This window comes from Phasianus colchicus, chromosome 26, assembly GCF_987193195.1.
Source record: "Phasianus colchicus chromosome 26, bPhaCol1.hap1.1, whole genome shotgun sequence".
NCBI lineage: Eukaryota > Metazoa > Chordata > Aves > Galliformes > Phasianidae > Phasianus > Phasianus colchicus.
This window is the reverse complement of record NC_143461.1, coordinates 6,057,494-6,075,383: the sequence shown is the minus strand read 5'-3', so window position 1 is coordinate 6,075,383 and position 17,890 is coordinate 6,057,494. Positions and strand designations below refer to the sequence as shown.

At 52.9% G+C, this 17,890-nt stretch overlaps 5 protein-coding genes across 10 annotated transcripts; 2 read left to right on the top strand and 3 right to left on the bottom strand.

Annotated features, from left to right (window-relative positions):
- Window positions 1-31: 31 nt before the first annotated feature.
- On the bottom strand, window positions 32-3,257 carry IFI35 (interferon induced protein 35). Of its 2 annotated transcripts, none has more exons than XM_031600556.2 (9): window positions 3,101-3,257; window positions 2,923-3,018; window positions 2,328-2,480; window positions 1,921-2,034; window positions 1,471-1,615; window positions 1,125-1,258; window positions 785-974; window positions 468-574; window positions 32-290 (listed from the first exon to the last, which is right to left on the bottom strand). In XM_031600556.2, exons 1-9 carry the CDS (start codon window positions 3,113-3,115, stop codon window positions 99-101), a joined length of 1,146 nt encoding a protein of 381 aa, XP_031456416.1. In that variant the 5' UTR covers window positions 3,116-3,257; the 3' UTR covers window positions 32-98. The 2 variants fall into 2 exon arrangements, with proteins under 2 accessions (XP_031456416.1, XP_089981020.1); XM_090124894.1 differs by having other exon boundaries at window positions 2,340-2,480.
- A 509-nt stretch (window positions 3,258-3,766) lies between these two features.
- RPL27 (ribosomal protein L27) lies at window positions 3,767-6,101 on the bottom strand. Of its 2 annotated transcripts, XM_031600561.2 has the most exons (5): window positions 5,968-6,101; window positions 5,786-5,868; window positions 5,398-5,567; window positions 4,702-4,812; window positions 3,767-3,857 (listed from the first exon to the last, which is right to left on the bottom strand). In XM_031600561.2, the coding sequence occupies exons 2-5, from the start codon at window positions 5,864-5,866 to the stop codon at window positions 3,809-3,811; spliced, it is 411 nt and encodes a 136-aa protein (XP_031456421.1). In that variant the 5' UTR covers window positions 5,867-5,868; window positions 5,968-6,101; the 3' UTR covers window positions 3,767-3,808. The 2 variants fall into 2 exon arrangements, with proteins under 2 accessions (XP_031456421.1, XP_031456422.1); XM_031600562.2 differs by having other exon boundaries at window positions 5,786-6,003.
- Window positions 6,102-6,489: 388 nt separating this feature from the next.
- RUNDC1 (RUN domain containing 1) lies at window positions 6,490-10,110 on the bottom strand. Its single transcript, XM_031600551.2, has 5 exons — window positions 9,787-10,110; window positions 8,972-9,130; window positions 8,576-8,774; window positions 8,257-8,364; window positions 6,490-8,015 (listed from the first exon to the last, which is right to left on the bottom strand). Exons 1-5 carry the CDS (start codon window positions 10,108-10,110, stop codon window positions 7,150-7,152), a joined length of 1,656 nt encoding a protein of 551 aa, XP_031456411.2. The 3' UTR covers window positions 6,490-7,149.
- Window positions 10,111-10,192: 82 nt separating this feature from the next.
- Window positions 10,193-12,386, top strand: PTGES3L (prostaglandin E synthase 3 like). Of its 2 annotated transcripts, XM_031600559.2 has the most exons (7): window positions 10,200-10,363; window positions 10,732-10,845; window positions 10,956-11,022; window positions 11,344-11,442; window positions 11,785-11,874; window positions 11,963-12,016; window positions 12,193-12,386. In XM_031600559.2, the coding sequence occupies exons 1-7, from the start codon at window positions 10,356-10,358 to the stop codon at window positions 12,202-12,204; spliced, it is 444 nt and encodes a 147-aa protein (XP_031456419.1). In that variant the 5' UTR covers window positions 10,200-10,355; the 3' UTR covers window positions 12,205-12,386. The 2 variants fall into 2 exon arrangements, with proteins under 2 accessions (XP_031456420.2, XP_031456419.1); XM_031600560.2 differs by lacking the exon at window positions 11,785-11,874 and having other exon boundaries at window positions 10,193-10,363; window positions 11,899-12,016.
- AARSD1 (alanyl-tRNA synthetase domain containing 1) lies at window positions 12,384-16,799 on the top strand. Of its 3 annotated transcripts, XM_031600554.2 has the most exons (12): window positions 12,447-12,618; window positions 12,694-12,816; window positions 12,887-13,046; window positions 13,394-13,451; window positions 13,794-13,950; window positions 14,047-14,163; window positions 14,355-14,485; window positions 14,650-14,716; window positions 14,878-14,969; window positions 15,586-15,640; window positions 16,092-16,186; window positions 16,348-16,799. In XM_031600554.2, exons 1-12 carry the CDS (start codon window positions 12,580-12,582, stop codon window positions 16,481-16,483), a joined length of 1,230 nt encoding a protein of 409 aa, XP_031456414.1. In that variant the 5' UTR covers window positions 12,447-12,579; the 3' UTR covers window positions 16,484-16,799. The 3 variants fall into 3 exon arrangements, with proteins under 3 accessions (XP_031456412.2, XP_031456415.2, XP_031456414.1); XM_031600552.2 differs by lacking the exon at window positions 12,887-13,046 and having other exon boundaries at window positions 12,384-12,618; XM_031600555.2 differs by lacking the exon at window positions 12,887-13,046 and having other exon boundaries at window positions 12,384-12,618; window positions 16,285-16,799.
- The last annotated feature ends 1,091 nt before the right edge of the window (window positions 16,800-17,890 follow it).

The window sequence follows — 17,890 nt, the reverse complement described above, 5'->3', positions numbered from 1 at the left end:
CAGGCTGTCCCCAGCACGACAGACGCAGAGCTCCGTGCAGGCCTCTTTAATTCACACACTGAATTCCTGATGAGCCAGGTTTACAGGGCTGGTCAGGGCTAGCCCACATCCTCTCTGAACACAGCTACTGCCCGGCGCCCAGCTGGGACATAGCCGAGGACATCCACCTCTCCACCACCACGGCTGTCCTTCTGGAAATGGATCTCCAGCGCATCCCTCATGGGCTCCTCAGCCAGCACATCTGGGATCCCCGAGAGTAGAACGGTCCTGGTGCAGCGGGAGGGCTGCAGCTGGGCATAGGAAGGAGAGAGCTGCAGACCCCACACTGCATGGCCAGCATGGACACAGGGTCCCCCAGCAGCAGAGGGGACCAGAAACACACCCCTCAGGCTTTCAGGAGCCCCTGGCCCGTGCTGGCTCTCCTGGGATTGGTGGGTGCTACTCTGCACCAGAGCGCATAAACTTACCTGCAGGTTGGTGACATCTCCTCTCATATAGGGTGATATTTTGAGTTTGTATTTTGTTTTCCCAATAGGCACCTGGACCTGCCCTCTAGTGAGTAGCTGCTCGGCCACTGGAGATGGAAAAGAAAACCCTGAGCTCCACAGACCCCTGCTGAACTCCTGGTTATGTTTCTGGCATGATCACCAACTCAGCTCCAGCACAGTCTCCCATCCCCATTCCTCACAGCTCCACCTGCTCTTGGGAGACAATCAGTGCTTCCCGGAACTGGCTGGACTGCTTTCCTTCTCCAACAGCCCTGTGCTCAGTGTGTCCCACATACCTCCATCCTGCGTGAAGGTCAGCACCACCTGGCCACAGTCATCCAGGAACTCCCTGCTCTCCACCTCACTGCCTCCATTCTTCGTCTTGCTGAAGAAGAGCTCCAGCTTGTCCAGTAGGATGTCCTCAGGGATGCCCAGGCTGGGCAGGCCAGATACCAGGATACTCCTGCTGCCTCGAGTGAGCCCAATCTGGGGATGGCAGAGGCCACTTAGTGCTGCAGCAGGGCAGAGCCTTAAGAGATCAGATCTGCAGTACCTGTGTGCTGGGCTGAGCTGCTACCAGTGACACAGTCCAGGCAGTAGTGGAGAAGGACATGGCCCTGAGACCTTGGAACATACCTCCAGGGCAGATGGCAGCAGTATGTCCACTGGACCTGCCTGCACTCGCACTTGGCACCGGTCAAGGTCTTCTGGGTCCTCCCCATGGCTCAGCTCCACCACATGCTCTTTCATCTCTATCACCCGCTGGGCCACTGCAAAAGGAAAAGCCCTCAGCCCAGGCAATCAGTAGGAAGGGCATGGGAGAATGAAAGCTTTGGAAAAGGGGAACAGCCTTGCACAATGACGGCTTGGCCAGGACAGGCAGTGCTTGTGAGTGCTGTGGCTGCAGCACTGCTGCCAGTGATGCTTGGCAAGCCCAAATGACACGGATGCTTTCCCATAGCAGTGCTCTTTTCAGTCTTACCCTCTGCCTTCTCAAAGGTGATGAGAGCTGAGCCCCCTGACAGAGGATAGCGGATCAGAGGGGTGAGCACCAGCTTGTTCATGTCCTCCTTATCTCTTGTAAGTCCCTTAAACACTACCTTCCTCTCTGGTAAGGCATGCAGCATCTAGGTTAGAGAACACAGCAGCTGGAAGAGACTGCACACTGCACAAGGCCTGTCCTTTCCAACCCAGATGAGAAATAAGCTCATGCTTCAAACCAAACAGCTGGCTAGACTTAGCAGAGTCTCTCCTATGGTCCAGCAGTGCCGAGAGTCCCAAAGCCACTGCTTCTGGCCCTGGCAAAGGAGCTCCAGGCTGACGAGAGCTGGGCCTAATAACACACAGTGCCCAGCTGCATTCACCAGCAGCCTCTCCAGCCTGGCTCACACCCCTCACCTGTGGCTATAAGTGCCTACACATGCTCTGTTACCATCATCGGGTCCTCCCTGAGGATCCTCTTCCTCATTTCTTCCAATTTGTTTTCCAACATCTGCTTCTCCTGTGTCAATCTGCTCTTCTCATCCCGTGCTACAGAGATATCCACCTGGAAGAAAAGAGATAGTGAGCAGTAGGGGAATCAAGACAAAGTTTGGGATTACTGCTGCTCTCTGATCTAAGCAACTCTAACCTGCACCATTTTTCTGCTCACCATTCTGTACCCTGGCTTTCCACTGCAGCCCTCCTCCACAGCACAATCTCACTTCCCAGCAGAGGCCCTCTGTACTGTTTCATGTAACCACTGTTGCATCCCAGCAAAGTTATCTCAAAGCAGTGAGCTGAGCAGTGCAGCCAGCTTTCCACTGCCACCTTGCCTAAGACAACTCCTTCAAGACGCACCTGGAGGGATACCTTATCATCATTTGGAGGCTTTTGCTTGAGATTTTTCTGAAGAAGTTCTCTCTCTTTCTTCACATGTTGTAACCTTTGCTCTACAGCTTCCTTGTCCTTTTGCAGCATCATGTTGTCTTGATCCAGAGCGCTACAAAGATCCTGTGAGAGGAACAATTAGTGTTTCTGTAAACAATGCAGCATCCCCACTGCATGTCCAACCCCAGTACATGCTTGTGTGGGCGGACAGCAGGCTGCTCCCTATGCATAGCCCAGGAGCCCAGTCCTGGTACTTCATGACTGTGAGTATCCCCTCTCCACTGTTTCTGGCTTGCACTCAGCAGTTTGGTGCCACATGTACGAGAGAAAAATACAAAACTCAAGAAATCAGCTGGCATCCCAGTGCAGAGAGCTTGCAAGAAGACAGGTTAGCACGTGAAAAACTGCTACCAAAAAGCTGCGAGCACGATGGCTGCAGACTCAGAAGAGTGGCAGCTGCAGCCCGGGAAGCTGTGGGGCTTCTGTGCCGGCTACGATAGAGGCCTCAGAGGATCGGGATCTGACCCGACTCATCTCTCGGGGACGCGGCCGGAGCAGGACACACCTTGTACTGCTCGATCTCCTGCCGGGCTCGCTCGGGGCTCATCTTCAGGTTGCAGTCCTCCTGGTGCTGGGTGCTGGCTTGCCGCATGAAGGAGTCCTACAGAGCGCAAGGTCAGAACCGAAGCCTCCGAGCTTCGGCCCCTCGTCGCCTTTCCCCTCCCACCCCGGAGCCCCGTCACCTCCTCCGAGTCCATGGCGGCGGCTCCGACAGCGAAGAGCGGCAGCGCGGCCGGACCCAGCGGCAGCCCAGGAGCACCAACCCAGCCGCAGCTCCTCCGCGCCCGACGCTTTCGCTTTTCCTTCCGCAGCCCGGCCCCGCCCCGCCCCGCCGCTTGGAGGACGGAGCTCCGTCCCGCGCAGGCCCAGCCTGGGCCTCCCCCAGGCGGGGCAGAGCTGAATAACCAAGCTTTTAGCCCGGTTCCCAGAGAAGACGCGGTTACGGTGCTGCTTAGCCAGCAAGTAATGTAAAACGATAATCAAAAACATAGCAGCATCCTGGCAGAGACTCAGTCGCTGCAATTCTCAGCCAGCTTATCTGGAATTCTCTCTCCCAACTGCATTCACCATCGGGGATTTACCCCAAGACATCTCCAATATATGGGCTGAAATACAACAAATGACTGCAGCAGCAGTCAGTTGAAAGCACACCCTTAGGCAGTGAGGCACCCAGCAGTGATGTGGACACAGCACATCGTTCACCCACACCTCAGGGTCCCACATCATTCCAGATTTTTCAGAAGCTTTTCTAGTTTACAATTGCTTTTCCAACTCTTTTATGAACATCCAAAGCAAATGTACACCCCCCTGAAAGGGCTGCCAACACAATTTTACATAACAAAGCAAGATGGTTTTTAATAAACTTTTATTGAAACAGTCCTATTTCAAATTTAGAATCGCAGCTTCTGGAAGAACCACTTATTCTTGCCAGTCTTGTATCTGAAAGAAGAGGAACACCAATTTTAGAGTGTACTTTGTATGAACAGGCAACAGCATAAAACATTCACCCAATCCCTCCATATCCACCTGAACAGACAAAAAGCAGCACTCTGTTTACCCACAGGTAATGCACCTGATTGCTTCCCCACAACTTGCCAACTAAACTTTCTTTAAAAGTTCCAAGTCCCCATGGAAGTGACTACCAGCTTGCAGATTTTCCTCAAAGTCATATCACGAGGGAGAGACCCACACTGCAACAGTTTCCACACACAGGACAGCTTCAGATGATGCAGAGTGCACCCATTGGTTGCACATAGAGAAGAACTGCCAACATTTACATGCAGAGGATATGCATTATATACATGCTTTAAAACACCCAGCTGTCTGAGCTGTCAGCAGGATGTCCCTGCTTCCTGCTGCTGCTGCACAGCCCCTTCCATGGAAGGTGCTTCCGAAGTAAGCACTGAAATAAAGGTGGTCAACAAGGAAAGTTTCTGGGCAAGGTGAGCACTGCCCTGTCATACTAAGCTCAGTAACATGAATCTGATGGACAAAAGGTGGTAAGACACCAAGTTATCATCACATCACCGGAACACTTCACTTGTTTCTGTATGAGGCAGCAGCAAAGTAATTGTCAACATGAGTCTACTGGAATTTGTAAATGGGAACATGGACAAACTCAACCTACCAGGCCTATGTGGCTGTGGGAAAAAGCACAGCAAGAAAGTAGTAATCATTCCAAAAACATACTTAAGCAATTTCAGGCAGTCCAACCTAGGACTCATTATTACACTGAATCCTCCAGAAAGTGAGACACCATCAAGATTATGAGCTTCCAACTCACCTCTCCTCAAACTTCACCTTAGCTTCACGTCTTGCTTTGCGTTTCAGAGCAGGGTCCCTGAACACATCCTTATTGACAACAGTTTTGTCCAGGGGAATGTCAACAGAATACCTGGGCAAGAGAGCAGAAAGGTGTGAGACGGTCACTGTATCTGGCATAAGGTCATATGTACGTATTGGTACCAGGCTAAAGAACTATAGTACTTAAGTCATTTAATTCCAGAAATCACCAAAGTAATTTAATTCAGTAAATTAAGGAAAAAGGTTCACTTGTGACAACAGACAAGCAACTCTGTACAGCATTTTGTATTTGGCAGCCTGTAAAAGCAGCACTTACAACTGGAAAAGAAAAACAGTGCTGGGTGGCAACAGCTGCCACGAGCACCAAATTATCATGATAGTTTCAAAGGTTCAGCCATTAACATTCCACAATTAATTGAAATGAAACTGAACATGACTGAAATTAAAATCCAGCTGCATCATCTAAGCAGTATGCTGATATTTCACATCAGCTTTACAAACCCTATTTTCACACATGCATGCACCCTGCATACACTCAGCCACACAATGGAGAACCTCTACGATTTGCAGCACTTAACGAAGAGAATGTGCAAGAATTACAAACACTGAAAGCGCACGTGTTTCTTTTGGCCCTCCTACCATCAGACTTTAGTCCTGCTGAAATAACTACACTCACCGGGTGGGCATCAGGTGGTTGTAGTTGTAAACTTTCACGAAAGACTTGATCTTAGACCTCTTTGCTATCTTCTTCTTGCCCATTGCCGCTGTCACCTTCCGCGGGTAGCGGTCGATGCCTGCCACCAAGGCGTGGCTGTAGGGCCGGTCGGATGTGCCATCGTCGATGTTCTGAAACACATCCCGCACCCGCGCTGAGCCAACCCGTCGTCACAACCGCCCCGAGCTGGGCTGCGTCCAGCGGGGAAACCGAGCACAAACACGGCCCGCGCGGGCATCTCCAAACACACCGCCGCCGGCTGCGCTGCGCGCTCCCGGCCGTTCTCCAGGAGCGGCCAGGGCCAACAGCGAGGGCAGCCCTGCAAGGAACCCCCCAGCCCCACACTCACCTTCACGATGACAGCCTTACGCCCCGAGTAGCGGCCGGCGAGCACCAGCACCACCTTCCCTGGCTTCATAAACTTGCCCATCTCTGCAGACACGGCACGCGGCGGTCAACAGCGGGCTCCGGCCGTTCCCAGCCCAGCCGTGCCCGCGGATGGCGGCAGATCCCACAGCCGCCCCAACTCACCAGCACAGCCGCTCCGATGGCGCCGCGGTGGAAAAGGAAACCCCTCCCACTCCGCCGACCTTTCACCCGCGCCCTGACGTCACTTCCGCCTTATCGGCACGCGCGAGCAGCGCACGCGCACAGCGATCCCGCAGTTGCCGGGCGGCAGCCGGCCGTCCCGCGGCCGCTCACCCCCGCATCGTCCCCGGCAGCGGCCCGGCGCAACGCCTTCGGTGCCTCCAGACGGTTCTGCCCGGTGCCGGCCGGGCCGTCAGTGCAGTGTCGACTAACGCTGCATTGTAAGGCAGCGCTCTTCTCGCAATTTCATTTCAGGATCCCTTGCAGCAGTGCAGTCCGCGCCCAGCAGCGGTGCTGCCGTTACAGCAGTCACAAAAATCCTAACGCCATCAGGGACTGCAGATACGTTACAATGATATTATAAATATTACAAAGCCAAGCGAGCCACCACACCTGCATCACAAGGGCTAATAACCAACGCAAATTAAATGCAGTCACTGGAAATGGATTTTCCCCACACAGACACTAATTAAAGCAGTTTAATACATCCACTGTGGAATACCGCACCGCCGGTGCTGACCTCTGCACAGAAGTTTCAGAAAAGGACCTTCTGGGATGTTTGCAAAGTAATTTGAATGTCAGCTCCCTCATCCAGCAGCCTGAATATTGCCGGTTCAGTGCATACCCAGTTCCTCAGCAGGATTTGCCCCCAGTTCTCCTAAATTCACACCGGGAAAAACAAATCCCTCACCCCTGTGCAGCCACATCAAACAGAAGCAACCAAACTCCCACTCCCAAGCGGACATCAGACTGCCTCACTTCTCCTGAGAGGCGTCTCATACTGGCATCATTTAGACCACAGACTTTGAAATAAGTGTGCAGATGGAGCACAACAGCTCAGATGCACTGCACTCCCATGGACAGGCTCCATGGTCAGGACCCTCCTGCACCCAGCCAGCACCTGGCACGGCATAAATCTGCTCACCAGTTTTGCCACTCAGAACTGCATAAGGGCAGGATAAAGTGCTGTACCACACCCAGCCACCAGCATCAAGATTTTCCTAAAAGCAAGTATTGATTTTAAAGAGCCAAATTTGGTCTTAAAGAAAAAAAAAAAAGGGTAGGCTTCTGGAGACCAACAGCTGCTCACTTGCGAAAAGTGGATGATTTACAATAAAAAAAACATCAAAAAGCATCTTTGATGTTCTTCAGCTGCCGGACAGCCAAGTCAACTGGGAGGTTGAACTTCAAGTTGCTCAGACGACTGAGAATATTAAGTGCACTCTCAAAGCCTGTGTTTACCATGTAGCTCCACGGGTGGTAGTGAGACTGCACCAAAGCTCCAGATTTGCAGATCAGGTTTACCCAGGAGACCAAGCGCTGCTCGTTTAGCGCCATACACACTAGAGCTTTCAGTTCAGAGTCTGCACTGCGCTTGAAGGGGTTATGCTCAGTGAGAACTGTATGAATTGCTGTCAGCAGGCTCTGTTTGGGTGTGATGGTGACTCCTCCTGTCACAGGCAAGGCAAAGGACCGGGAGAGCTTGCGAGCAGGAGACTCTACAAAGGCCTGTCCATTTTTAGTTTTGTAATACTCCACAAAGAGTTCCCAAGGGTGCATGGTCTGTGGTGAGGAAGTGAATGCAGGAATCAAGCATGCAATGGGTGCCAACACCAGGCTCATCCCTTGAGAAGAGGCACAGAGCCCATGAGCCATCAGGTCTCGCAAAGCAATGGTCAGCTCCTTCCGCACAGCAAGAGTCAGTTCATCTCTCCCTCCTAATGAAACATCCTGCAGATCGGAAGAACTGATAACATGGTCGCCCTGCTGGTGTTTCAAAGCTAGCTGCCTCACCCGGTCTACCGACAGTTCCAGTTTCTTAATTAAGGGAGAATAGTCCTTGTTGGCCTGGTCCTTCTGCCAGAGGCTGCGAGGAATTTGACCAGTAGCACAACCAAACTGACTAACAGCAAATATCTGTAGCACAGCAAGCATGCGACGCATGAGGTGCAGGCCCGTTTCTCGCATCTTTTTGGCATCTTCTGGGTTCACTGCTCAGGTTAGAAAAGAAAGTAAAAAAGCACAAGCTTTCTCATTAAGGAAGCAACATATCTGCTTTTAAGAAGGGCAAAAGAATTGTACGCAGACCTTCTGTTGATAGAATTTATAAATAATAGAAATAAAAAAAACACTTTAAAGACATGCTAATGTACCTGGATGCTGGTGCATGCTCCATGATCAAATGAGTGACAGCAAAAAAAGAGACAAACCTTCATGTCAAGCAGTGCCTACCTTTGTTTCCAGAAGACCAGATATTTGGTTTGCAGGAACCACTACCATCTTTTCTGCCTGCACACTCACAATGTCCATCTTCCGCCTTACCAGAACCTCCAACTTCATCTACAACAAGAATTTCACACTTGTGAATTTAAACTGTGTATCTCACAAATAAAGGTCTGTACTCCCTTAAACCACTCTGCTCCTTGCTTGGCAGTCTGTTTCTATCCACCACCAGCTCTGAATATCCTTTGACATCTGCAGACTCCCTCCCCATAACTATGTCAGAATTGCACATCAATTCAATCTACTTGTCTAAAAACTGAGCACTGACCTTGAATGAAGTTGATAAACATTTCAAGGTCCCTTATTTGTGTCTTTAGTTGTTCCACCAATTGTTCCTTCACCCGAGCTGGATTAACAATCTGTGCAATGGCAGTATCCACACGCTGCCGCAATTCTTCTGGAGAGAGAGTTGCAATATCTTCACTCAAGTTCATGTCCAGCTTCTTAATCAATTCATCTATAATCATCTGCAAAACATCAGTCAGTTGTATCACTTCACTGTGTGGCACCAGTGTCCACAACCTCCAAAATACTCCACTCACTACCGTGGAAATAGGCTTCTTTATCACATGATGAAAATCACAATAGATGACAAGATTGCACACTAACTATTGATACTGTATTACTAATGACTGTGAGCAATACAGAACCTCGGGAGCCTTACCCGTTGCCTTTCCATAACCACAGACTGTGGAAGAGAGTCATAGCTGCCCTCCTGGTATGCAAACGTCTCTAGGTCATCCAGCTGTGTCTTAAGCTGCAAGATCAGCTCTCTTTGCTTTTCCTTCTGGACCTCAGTTTGCTCCTGCTTCTCTTGCTCACTCTGAAGAAAAAGTTTCCAGTAAATAAAATTAAACATTCACCATAGCAGGCCAGCCCCACAGTACAGGACTATGATATGAGGAATGTTTCCAGTCCATGCAATTAATTGGTGAACATTACAAGTCATTTAAAAAAAAAGGTGTGCCTGCACATCAAGGAGAAGGTGTCGGTCATATCAACTCACATGACAAACAAGAACCTCTGCAGACAAGCTCCATCACATGCACATCTAGCATGGTACAACACCGCTGGTTAGAGCAGTGCTGGGCAGCTGTAACAACCACTCTTTATCTCAGATGTCTGTCACAGCAGGAGGGAAGGGGCACAGCTGTTGCTAATTGGATTTTAAATAAGTCAGAGAATCACAGAGCTATCAAGGCTGGAAGACCATACACCTCCACTCCCTGCCACAGGAGGGACATCTGACACTGCAGGTTGCCCAAAAGCTCCATTCAACCTGGCCTCAAACAACTCCAAGGATGGGGCACCCCTGGATTCCTTGAGCAGCCTGTGCTAGGCCACAATCTTAAGGCCACTACCCTCCGTCCTGGCACCGTCCCCCCGCAGCTTTCCGACAGGCCTCTTACGAGAGCCCGGCACACGAGACGCCATCCGCCCCATCAGGGCGCCCAGCCCCACCGCGCCCCGCGCACTCACTGGGCCATCCCCGAGCCCGTGGGCCAGCGGCGCGGGGCAGCCACGGAAGGCGAAGTCCTCGAGGTCGCGGAGCAGCCGCTGCTGTTCGGCCGGGCCGGCCCTGGCCACCTGCCGCAGCCGGAACTGCACCTGCGCGAAGTGCGAGGCCAGCGCCAGCAGCGCCCCGTGCAGGCGGCGCCGCTCAGCCCGCAACCGCGGCACCGATCGCGGCGACCCCGCCGCCGTCTCTTCTTCTTCTTCTTCCTCTTCCTCCTGCTCCACCGTCACAGCGCCCACCGGCGCCCAGCGTTCCCCCGGGCCCAGCGGGCCACCTTCCGGCTCCATTATGGCCGCCACCTGCGCCGCGCAGCCTCCGCCATCTTCTCGCCGCGGCGCGGGTGGGGCGGGGCTTGCGCGGCACCAAAGCGCGGCACCAAGGCGCGGCACCAAAGCGCGGCACCAAAGCGCGGCACCAAAGCGCGGCCCCCGCCGCGAGCTGCCAGAGCGCCCCCTTGAGTCTCGGAGGGAGCGGGAGGAAAACGAGCGGCCCCGTTCCCAGCGGTCCGAGGTAGCGCGGGGAGGGCACGGACATGGCCAGGTGAGCGGCCCCGTTCCACGGGACAGCGCGTGGCGGGGTCCCGGGACAGCGGCCGGTCGGGTCCCAAACACCCACACAAAGCCTGGGGCAGCACCCAAACCAGGCCCCGGACACGGCCCCAGGACAGCCGCTGCTGGTAACGGACACGGTGGGGGGTGGCCGATCGCGGCCTGCTGCAGCCCGCGGGTGCTGTGCGCTTGAGTCCGCTTGCTGCCACCCACTGCGTAACCGGCCCCGGGGTGCCTACAGCGCAGCCTGCGAGGGGTCCAACGAGGCTTTGGCCCAAATCTATGCTCGTGCCTGATGTGCAGTCTGGTGTTGCTGCACTGAAGGTTCTGTGGAAGTACCCACAGCCCGTGTTTTGCCAGGCAACACGCAAAGACGTTGTGGTATGACCGCCCACGGTATGTTTTCCTGGAGTTCTGTGTGGAGGACAGCACAGATGTTCAGGTCATCATCGAGGATCACCGATTGGTGTTCAGGTGGGCTATAGGTCTGGAGCCATAGGGATCTTGGGTGCAGGAGGGCCCTGTGTGAGCCAGTGAAGCGTACGGTCAGCTCTGTCCTAAACCAGGTGTCTGTATTTTGGCAGTTGCAAAAACGCAGATGGAGTAGAGTTCTACAATGAGATCAACTTGTATGCCAGAGTGAACTCCAAGGTGAGACTTCTCCCCAGCAAGCCATTCCCTGACAGCCTGCATCATGCTCAGGATCGAACAGAGCCTGTGCTGTCCTGAGCAGTGCAGCTTAGAGTTGAATTCTGTTCATTTCCTGAGAACCTAAGTGGAGTGAGCACAAGCCTGGGAAACCTGACCCTGGGTCTGTCACACACAGCACAGTGCTGGGTCGCAAACAACTCTTCTCCATGGTTCTGTGTACCACAGCCCAAGTGTGGCTGAGTTTTGATCCTCTGTGTATCTGCTGTGGATTAGAGAGGAACACAGCAGACACTGAGGGGAGACATCCTCACCTGTTGGCAGGACTCACGAGAGAAGCGCTCTGACCGCTCCATCACGTGCTTTATGAGGAAGTGGAAGGAGAAAGTGGCCTGGCCCCGCATCACCAAGGAAAACATCAAGGTGCATATGGCATCGGACAGTAAGGAGACTGTCTGCGGCTGACTGTACCCAGTACAGTGGCTTCCTGGGTTCCATGTGTCTCCAGGACAGACACCCTGGGCCTGATACATCCACCCCAAAATAGAGCTCTCAGTAGGCAGACGCAGGAATGCCTCCTGGTTCCTATCAGCCCACTTAAGTGCTTTGAGGAGATGTGGCATTCCCATCCCTAGATGTGGGTAGGGTCAAGACTGGCCCCTGCTGCCACAGGGACGTTTTCCTATGCAGGAGTAGCCCATGCATGCTCTGTGTGAGGTCAGGGCCCCGCTGCCTCCTTCCTCAGGGGATACTCTCTGCCCACAGCCAGCCTGGCTCTCCGTTGACTTTGACAACTGGCGAGACTGGGAAGGGGACGAGGAGGTGGAAAGGGCCATGGTGGAAGAGTATGCAGAGGTGAGCCTGGTTTTGTGTGCACAGGTTGCTTGGCATGTTGGGGGACAGCCAGCCGTGTCGTTCCCACAGACCTTTGTTCCCTATCCAGCTGCTGCAGAAGGTGACGGACAGAGCCCCCCCTCCGACCATGGATGACCTGGATGTGAGTAGAGCCTGGAAGCTCTATTCCCCAGGCACTCCAGAAGTCCCTGGCACTCTTCTTGCTCCAGCTGCTGCCACTGGGTTGCAGTGTGCTGTGGGGCTGCGCCCAGGGGCTCCCGGGCAGCAGCGCGGGGTTGCCGCTGGCCTCCTCCCACCACACTCCTCATCCCCCCGCAGGACGACCTCTGAAGCACAGCTCCACAAAGCAGCGCACAGCAACGAGCCGGGACACGGGCGAGGAAAGCGGAGCCCCGAGGAACGACGCCGGTTTGCGGCAGAGCGCGGCGGAGCCCAACGCACGGCGGCGAGAGCTGCAGGCTCTCCGGAGCCGATTACGCGCGGGGCAATAAACGCGAAGTGCTGCCGCCATGCGCCCGGCGTGCCGCGAGCTCGGGGATCCGCGGGACGGGAGGGCAGCGCGGGCCGCCTTGAGAGGCGGAGCTCCGCCCGTCGGCAGCGCGCGGCGAGCCGGGTCCGCCGCTCTGCGGGCCCCGCCGCAGGTTCCTCCCCAGCCGTCTGGTCGCCGTCGCTCGCCGAGTCTCCGCAGCCTGGGCCGCCGCCGCCATGGTGTTCCATTGCCAGCGGGACAGCTGGGCCCGGCAGGTAGCGGCAGGGATGGCGGCGCTGCGCGGCCCGGCCCGGCCCGGCCCTCACGGTGCCGCCGCCTCTGCGTTGCAGTTCGCCACCAGGGTACTGTCGTGCCGGGAGGCCGAGCTGCGGCCCGAGGGCGGCGGGGAACCGACGCGCGGCTTCGAGGTGGTGCTGGAGGACACGATCCTCTTCCCCGAGGGCGGCGGGCAGGTACGGCCGGGGCCGGGCGAGGAGCGGGGCGGCTCGGCCGGGCCCGGACAGCGGCTCTCTGTCTCCGCAGCCCGATGATCGCGGCCTCATCGGCGCCGTCCCGGTCCTGCGCGTCACCCGGCGCGGCGCCCAGGCCGTGCACTTCGTGGAGACGGCGCTGGAGCCGGGCAGCGCCGTGCTGCTGTCGTTGGACTGGGAGCGCCGCTTCGATCACATGCAGCAGCACTCGGGTGCGGGGCTGGGGCGGGTGAGGAGGGCATCGCGCGCTTCGTCCCTTCCCGGTTCGCCGCCGGTTCCCCCCCGGCCCCCCGGTTGTCCCCACCGTGCTCGTAAGGCGGCTTCGCGGGGCTGGGGGCGACGCGCGGTGCGCCGGAGACGCTCGAAGTGCACCGTGGTGCCCCGGGGTCTCCGGAGGACCACCCAGTGACAGCTGCCGCCCCCGCCTGCCGCCAGCAGCCTCCCAACGCCTGGGCCGGGCCCAAACAGTGCGGGGAACGTCGGCAGAATAGCTGCAGTTTGGTGAAGGACACTTTCCTGCATCCCGAGCTTAAAGCCACTGCTTGCACATCTCTTCCAGGACAGCACCTCATCACTGCCATGGCAGAGCGGATGTTTGGATTCAAAACAACTTCATGGTGAGCTGGAAAAGCAGCCGTTAGCCTTAGCCTCACCTGGTGTGTGTGCCACCAGGCCAGGAGGAGGTGCACGTTGGTAATGGAAAGCAGCATATGCTGTGATATTTCACCTAAGCACAGATGGCCTGGGCTGAAATAAGACAAGCTGTGTAAACTGTTTGCTTTGTCTTGTCCTGTTGCATGGGTGTGATGTGCATCTGATGCTCTTTAAACAGCAGGGAGAGGAGAGAAGCGTTTGGTTTCAGTCACATACCCAGCAGCTCCTCTCAGGTGGCACTTGGTGCTGCCTAGAGGGATCTTCCATCTGCTCTTCACAGCAGCAGATGTTCTTCATCTGTGCAGGGAGCTGGGCCGGCAGCAGAGTGTCATTGAGCTGGACACCCCCTCCATGACCACAGAGCAAATGGAGGCGCTGGAGCAGAGCGTGAATGAGAAGATCCGGGAGAGGATACCTGTGACAGTGCGGGAGCTGGCTGCAGATGACTCTGAGGTTGAAACAGTGAGTGATGGGAGTGAAGGAAGCTGGCGATACCCATGGGACCAAAGCAGTTGCAGCATGGATATTGGTTTGTCTGCCATTCTCCTGCTCTGCTAGGTGAGAAGCCGTGGCTTACCAGGTGACCACACAGGGCCAGTTCGAGTTGTAGACATTGAAGGCATAGACTCCAACATGTGCTGTGGGACTCATGTCTCCAACCTGAGTGACTTGCAGGTAGGAGGCTGCAGCCACATTACCTCCAGAAGCCCTCTGCACACACATACAGCTCAAGGACAGCAGAAATCCTGGAGATACAGGGTCTGCTTGAAATTGTCCTGGAGGGAAAATGGGCAGAGCTGATCACCTATAAGGATAAAAGCAAAATACCATTCTCCTTTTCTAACCAGGGTATTTTTCTGTTTAAGGTTATTAAACTTCTTTGCACAGAGAAAGGGAAAAAGAACAAAACCAACTTGGTTTTCCTGGCAGGAAATAGAGTGTTGAAGTCAGTTCAACAAAGTCACCGTACTGAGAAGACCCTGACCTCACTGCTGAAGTAATACCCTTTTCACTTTGGTTCTTTCATCTTTATTTTTCCTTCTGACAAATATAGCATAAGTCTCAGGTGCTTCTACATGATGTTGTTTATTATATACTATCCACTTTTGCTCCACTAATAAATCTTCAGAGTGGTGATCCAGATGTTCCTTTTTCTTTCAGAAATGGACCAGGTGAGCATGTAGAGGCCGTGAAGAGATTGCAGAGTTCTGTGAAACTGCTTCAGAAGGTATGAGGTTGGCTGAGGAAAGCAGATTGTCTGCTTCCTGTAGACCTGACCTGAATTTGAGGCGCCTGTTTTTATCAAAACTGCTTCCAATTCTGGGAACACAACTCGGTGTTCATGCTGGCTTGACCATCTGCGGTGCTGCTTTTTCACTTTTCTTTCAGAATAATTTGAACCTGCTAAGAGACATTGCTGTTTTGATAGCCCGGGATTTCAAAAGCAAACCTGTTCAAAGTCCGCTGTTTGTCTTACACAGGTATGGAGGAGTTTAGGGAAAAGGATAAGAACCCATGGTATATGATTTGTGACAGCTGCATTTCCTTGACACCTATTCAGGCCTGTTTATGACAATTATATTTTTAAAAGTCAAAAATTCCTCAAGGACAGCTACAAACAAGGTGGAAAGAACTGTCTGGGCCTGCCGGAAGGTTGTATAGTAAAGAAATGTGTTAGTAATTCAGTTACTGAATTCCACTGATGCTATAGCTAAGAAATGATTGTGTCTGTCTCATGTCTTTTTGCTCACAGTATTTTCAAATAAAATTGAGGAGCTTGATTTCTTAAACACTTATATAATTCCTAATATACCCACAAGAAATTACAAAAAGGATTTATATGTATAGAAAAATAATCTGCAGCCTGATTGCAAGAGGCCAAAACCTCAGGCACAATCATAGGCTGTGCTTGCAGATCTTACCTTTCAACTTCTCTGATGTTAGTGGAAATTTTAGTCTTAAGCAAACAAAATGGAAAACTGGAAAAAGCTATGCTTGGAGAGTCATTGCCTGCCATTTGTTGTTAATGTTTTGGACTCTGGTGTGGATATATATACTTTTTTTTTCTCTGAAGTGGCTTTTTACCTGTCCATGCAGGAAAGAGGGTGACTCTGAGTTTATGAACATCATCGCTAATGAGATTGGGAAAGAGGTGAGTCGTTGATACAGACTAACCTGCCACCAGTGGTGTTTTCATTCAACTTTGTAGCAAGGCTGGATAGGCTTCCATTTGCACCGTAGTCACAAGCTACAAGTCTCTTTCCTTCCAGAAGAGGTTGTGGTTCCCAAAAGCCTCAGGGTGCTGGGGATCCTCAATAGTCAAAAAATACAGCAGTGAAAATTCAGAGCACTGTGGAAGAGCCTGTCTCACAAAAAGCCATACAGATCCTCTTTGGGCATGCTAACTTTGGACAAGCTAACTCCGGTTCCTGATTGGTCCCCCACAAATATACAATTCAGTCTGAAAGCTTCAAAAGCTCCCTCCCCTTTTACTTCAAATTGAGTTTCAGTAATGAGCACAAACTTACAACTTGTTTTAATGTCTTAATGGGAAAAGGAGGGCACTGGCCCTTTGGGAGCATCATCCCTTTCTCTGTCTACAGGATATCCTGCTGTTCCTGACTGTGGGAGATGAAAAAGAAGCAGGTCTCTTTCTTCTAGCTGGATCTGTTGAAGCAGTTGAGAATTTAGGTCCCAGGTACTACGTTCTATGGTTTCTTTAAAATGAGTTAGACTTCTGCCCAAGCAGCTGAGCAGTGTAATTAGGGCATGGACCCTTCTATGCTCACTGAGCAGGTTAGAACGAACTACTTTCCTCTGCAAGTGAGTGGCCTTCAGCACGTCCTGACGTTTCTGCAGGGTGGCAGAGCTGCTGGAAGGCAAAGGAGCTGGGAAGCGAGGCCGCTACCAGGGCAAGGCAACCAAGATGAGTCGTCGGGGAGAAGTGCAAGCTCTGCTCCAGGAATTCATCAGTCAACAAAGAGATGAAGCATAAAGAAAGAATTTTAAAAGTAGGGCTGTCGTCCTTGCTTTGTATGATCTCCACTAAGTTCTCTCCCAGAAAATAAAGACAAAAAAAGTCCCATTTAAAATCCCATGGAGTTAGGCAGGACTACTACTCCATGTCTCTCCAGCTTGCCATTTCTGCCAGCAGTTCCCAAAGCTGCTACAACTTCAGCTGCAGAAACAAAGGGGGCACTGGAGAGCCATGGTCAAAAAGCACCCGATATGGTCTAGGTATTGTTTTTTTCCCTCCTAGAACCAGCATGGCAGGTTTAGTCAAGATGTTCGTAATAAACAGAAAAATAAAGACAGACAAATCTCCATCTTAAAGATGTTTATCTATCATGAATGTATAGGATAGCAGCAGCCTACGTGGTTTCCTCGTTTGCCCATGTTGCGCTGTCAGTCAACGAACAGCAGAGCCCTCTGCCAGCTATTGAGCTGTTTGTGAATAGCAGGATCAGGCTAAGGGTCAAGGCTGTGCACAGGCCATCAGCACCTGTTGTGATTCCTTACTGCAGGAGGAGGGGAAGCAGTAGTCCTTGTTCCTGATGTACAAGGTGCCCAGAGGTGCTGGGTGCATCCTTGCCCAACTGGACTGACAACTTGGCCAACACTGTCCTTTCTCAGCCAGTGGAAACCTGGGAGTTGCTGATCTAGGTAAGCTTCCTATTGAAGCTTCTCCTGTAAAAAACGAGCTCCACAGCTGAACTCTATCCTTAGATGTTTACAGCCCACTTTGCTTTGGATGGGATTTTAACATGGGGCTCGGGTGATTTGCTGTTTGGTCTTTATCACCCTGTGCATGCAGCATTAGACACCACATCTGGGCTGCACGCACCTTGTACATGCATTGTCTCTGACAGTTGCCAGCATGCGCTGATTACTGTCATGAGCTTTAACCGTGCTTTGTGGGTTTATGTACCAGAGTCACTCCTATCACAGTCAGCTGTTCTGCTAATGGGGCAGGGTACAGGGGATGTGGGATTGCCAAGCAGCACTGCACTGACCCCACACAGCCTTAGTCTGCTGGGTCTTGAAGCTCTACTTGCTGCCCTCAGTAGTGAGGTGACACAAATGTGTCTTCATTGCTGGCATGTGGTGCATACAGGGCCCCTGAACAAAGAGCACAAAAGCAGCTTTGCCTCCCTGCCCTGTGTGCAGCCACTACTGAACTTCAGTCAGGACACCCCCATGCACCTTCCCAGAACTCCTGAGTTCTCCTTTACATGCCTGCATGTTCTAGGCAGTAGGAAGACTTGGAGAAGCCTGGTGCTACCTCTCCTTGTGTTTCCAGCCATGTCTTGCAGCAGGCAGGAGCAGGACCTGAGAAGGAATATCCTTCTTTCAGCACCAACAGCCTCCCTGTCCCTGGGGATAGCACTTGGGCACCATCCCC

What these genes read in the sequence shown, in the direction of transcription:
- IFI35 (XM_031600556.2), bottom strand. An exon ending in AGGAGATCGAGCAGTACAAG is followed by an intron (nt 2,481 to 2,922) that starts GTGTGTCCTGCT and finishes TTCCTCTCACAG; the next exon opens with GATCTTTGTAGCGCTCTGGA. An exon ending in TCAGGGAGGACCCGATGATG is followed by an intron (nt 1,616 to 1,920) that starts GTAACAGAGCAT and finishes TCTCTAACCTAG; the next exon opens with ATGCTGCATGCCTTACCAGA.
- AARSD1 (XM_031600552.2), top strand. Translation starts at nt 12,384, where the DNA reads ATGCGCCCGGCGTGCCGCGAGCTCGGGGATCCGCGGGACGGGAGGGCA. An exon ending in GGGACAGCTGGGCCCGGCAG is followed by an intron (nt 12,619 to 12,693) that starts GTAGCGGCAGGG and finishes TCTGCGTTGCAG; the next exon opens with TTCGCCACCAGGGTACTGTC. An exon ending in CTAATGAGATTGGGAAAGAG is followed by an intron (nt 15,641 to 16,091) that starts GTGAGTCGTTGA and finishes CTCTGTCTACAG; the next exon opens with GATATCCTGCTGTTCCTGAC.
- PTGES3L (XM_031600559.2), top strand. An exon ending in GATCACCGATTGGTGTTCAG is followed by an intron (nt 10,846 to 10,955) that starts GTGGGCTATAGG and finishes GTATTTTGGCAG; the next exon opens with TTGCAAAAACGCAGATGGAG. An exon ending in ATGCCAGAGTGAACTCCAAG is followed by an intron (nt 11,023 to 11,343) that starts GTGAGACTTCTC and finishes ACCTGTTGGCAG; the next exon opens with GACTCACGAGAGAAGCGCTC.
- RUNDC1 (XM_031600551.2), bottom strand. Translation starts at nt 10,110, where the DNA reads ATGGAGCCGGAAGGTGGCCCGCTGGGCCCGGGGGAACGCTGGGCGCCG. An exon ending in TGGTTATGGAAAGGCAACGG is followed by an intron (nt 8,775 to 8,971) that starts GTAAGGCTCCCG and finishes GATGTTTTGCAG; the next exon opens with ATGATTATAGATGAATTGAT. An exon ending in CTGGTCTTCTGGAAACAAAG is followed by an intron (nt 8,016 to 8,256) that starts GTAGGCACTGCT and finishes TAACCTGAGCAG; the next exon opens with TGAACCCAGAAGATGCCAAA.
- RPL27 (XM_031600561.2), bottom strand. Translation starts at nt 5,866, where the DNA reads ATGGGCAAGTTTATGAAGCCAGGGAAGGTGGTGCTGGTGCTCGCCGGC. An exon ending in GTAAGGCTGTCATCGTGAAG is followed by an intron (nt 5,568 to 5,785) that starts GTGAGTGTGGGG and finishes GATGTGTTTCAG; the next exon opens with AACATCGACGATGGCACATC. An exon ending in AACCACCTGATGCCCACCCG is followed by an intron (nt 4,813 to 5,397) that starts GTGAGTGTAGTT and finishes TCTCTTGCCCAG; the next exon opens with GTATTCTGTTGACATTCCCC.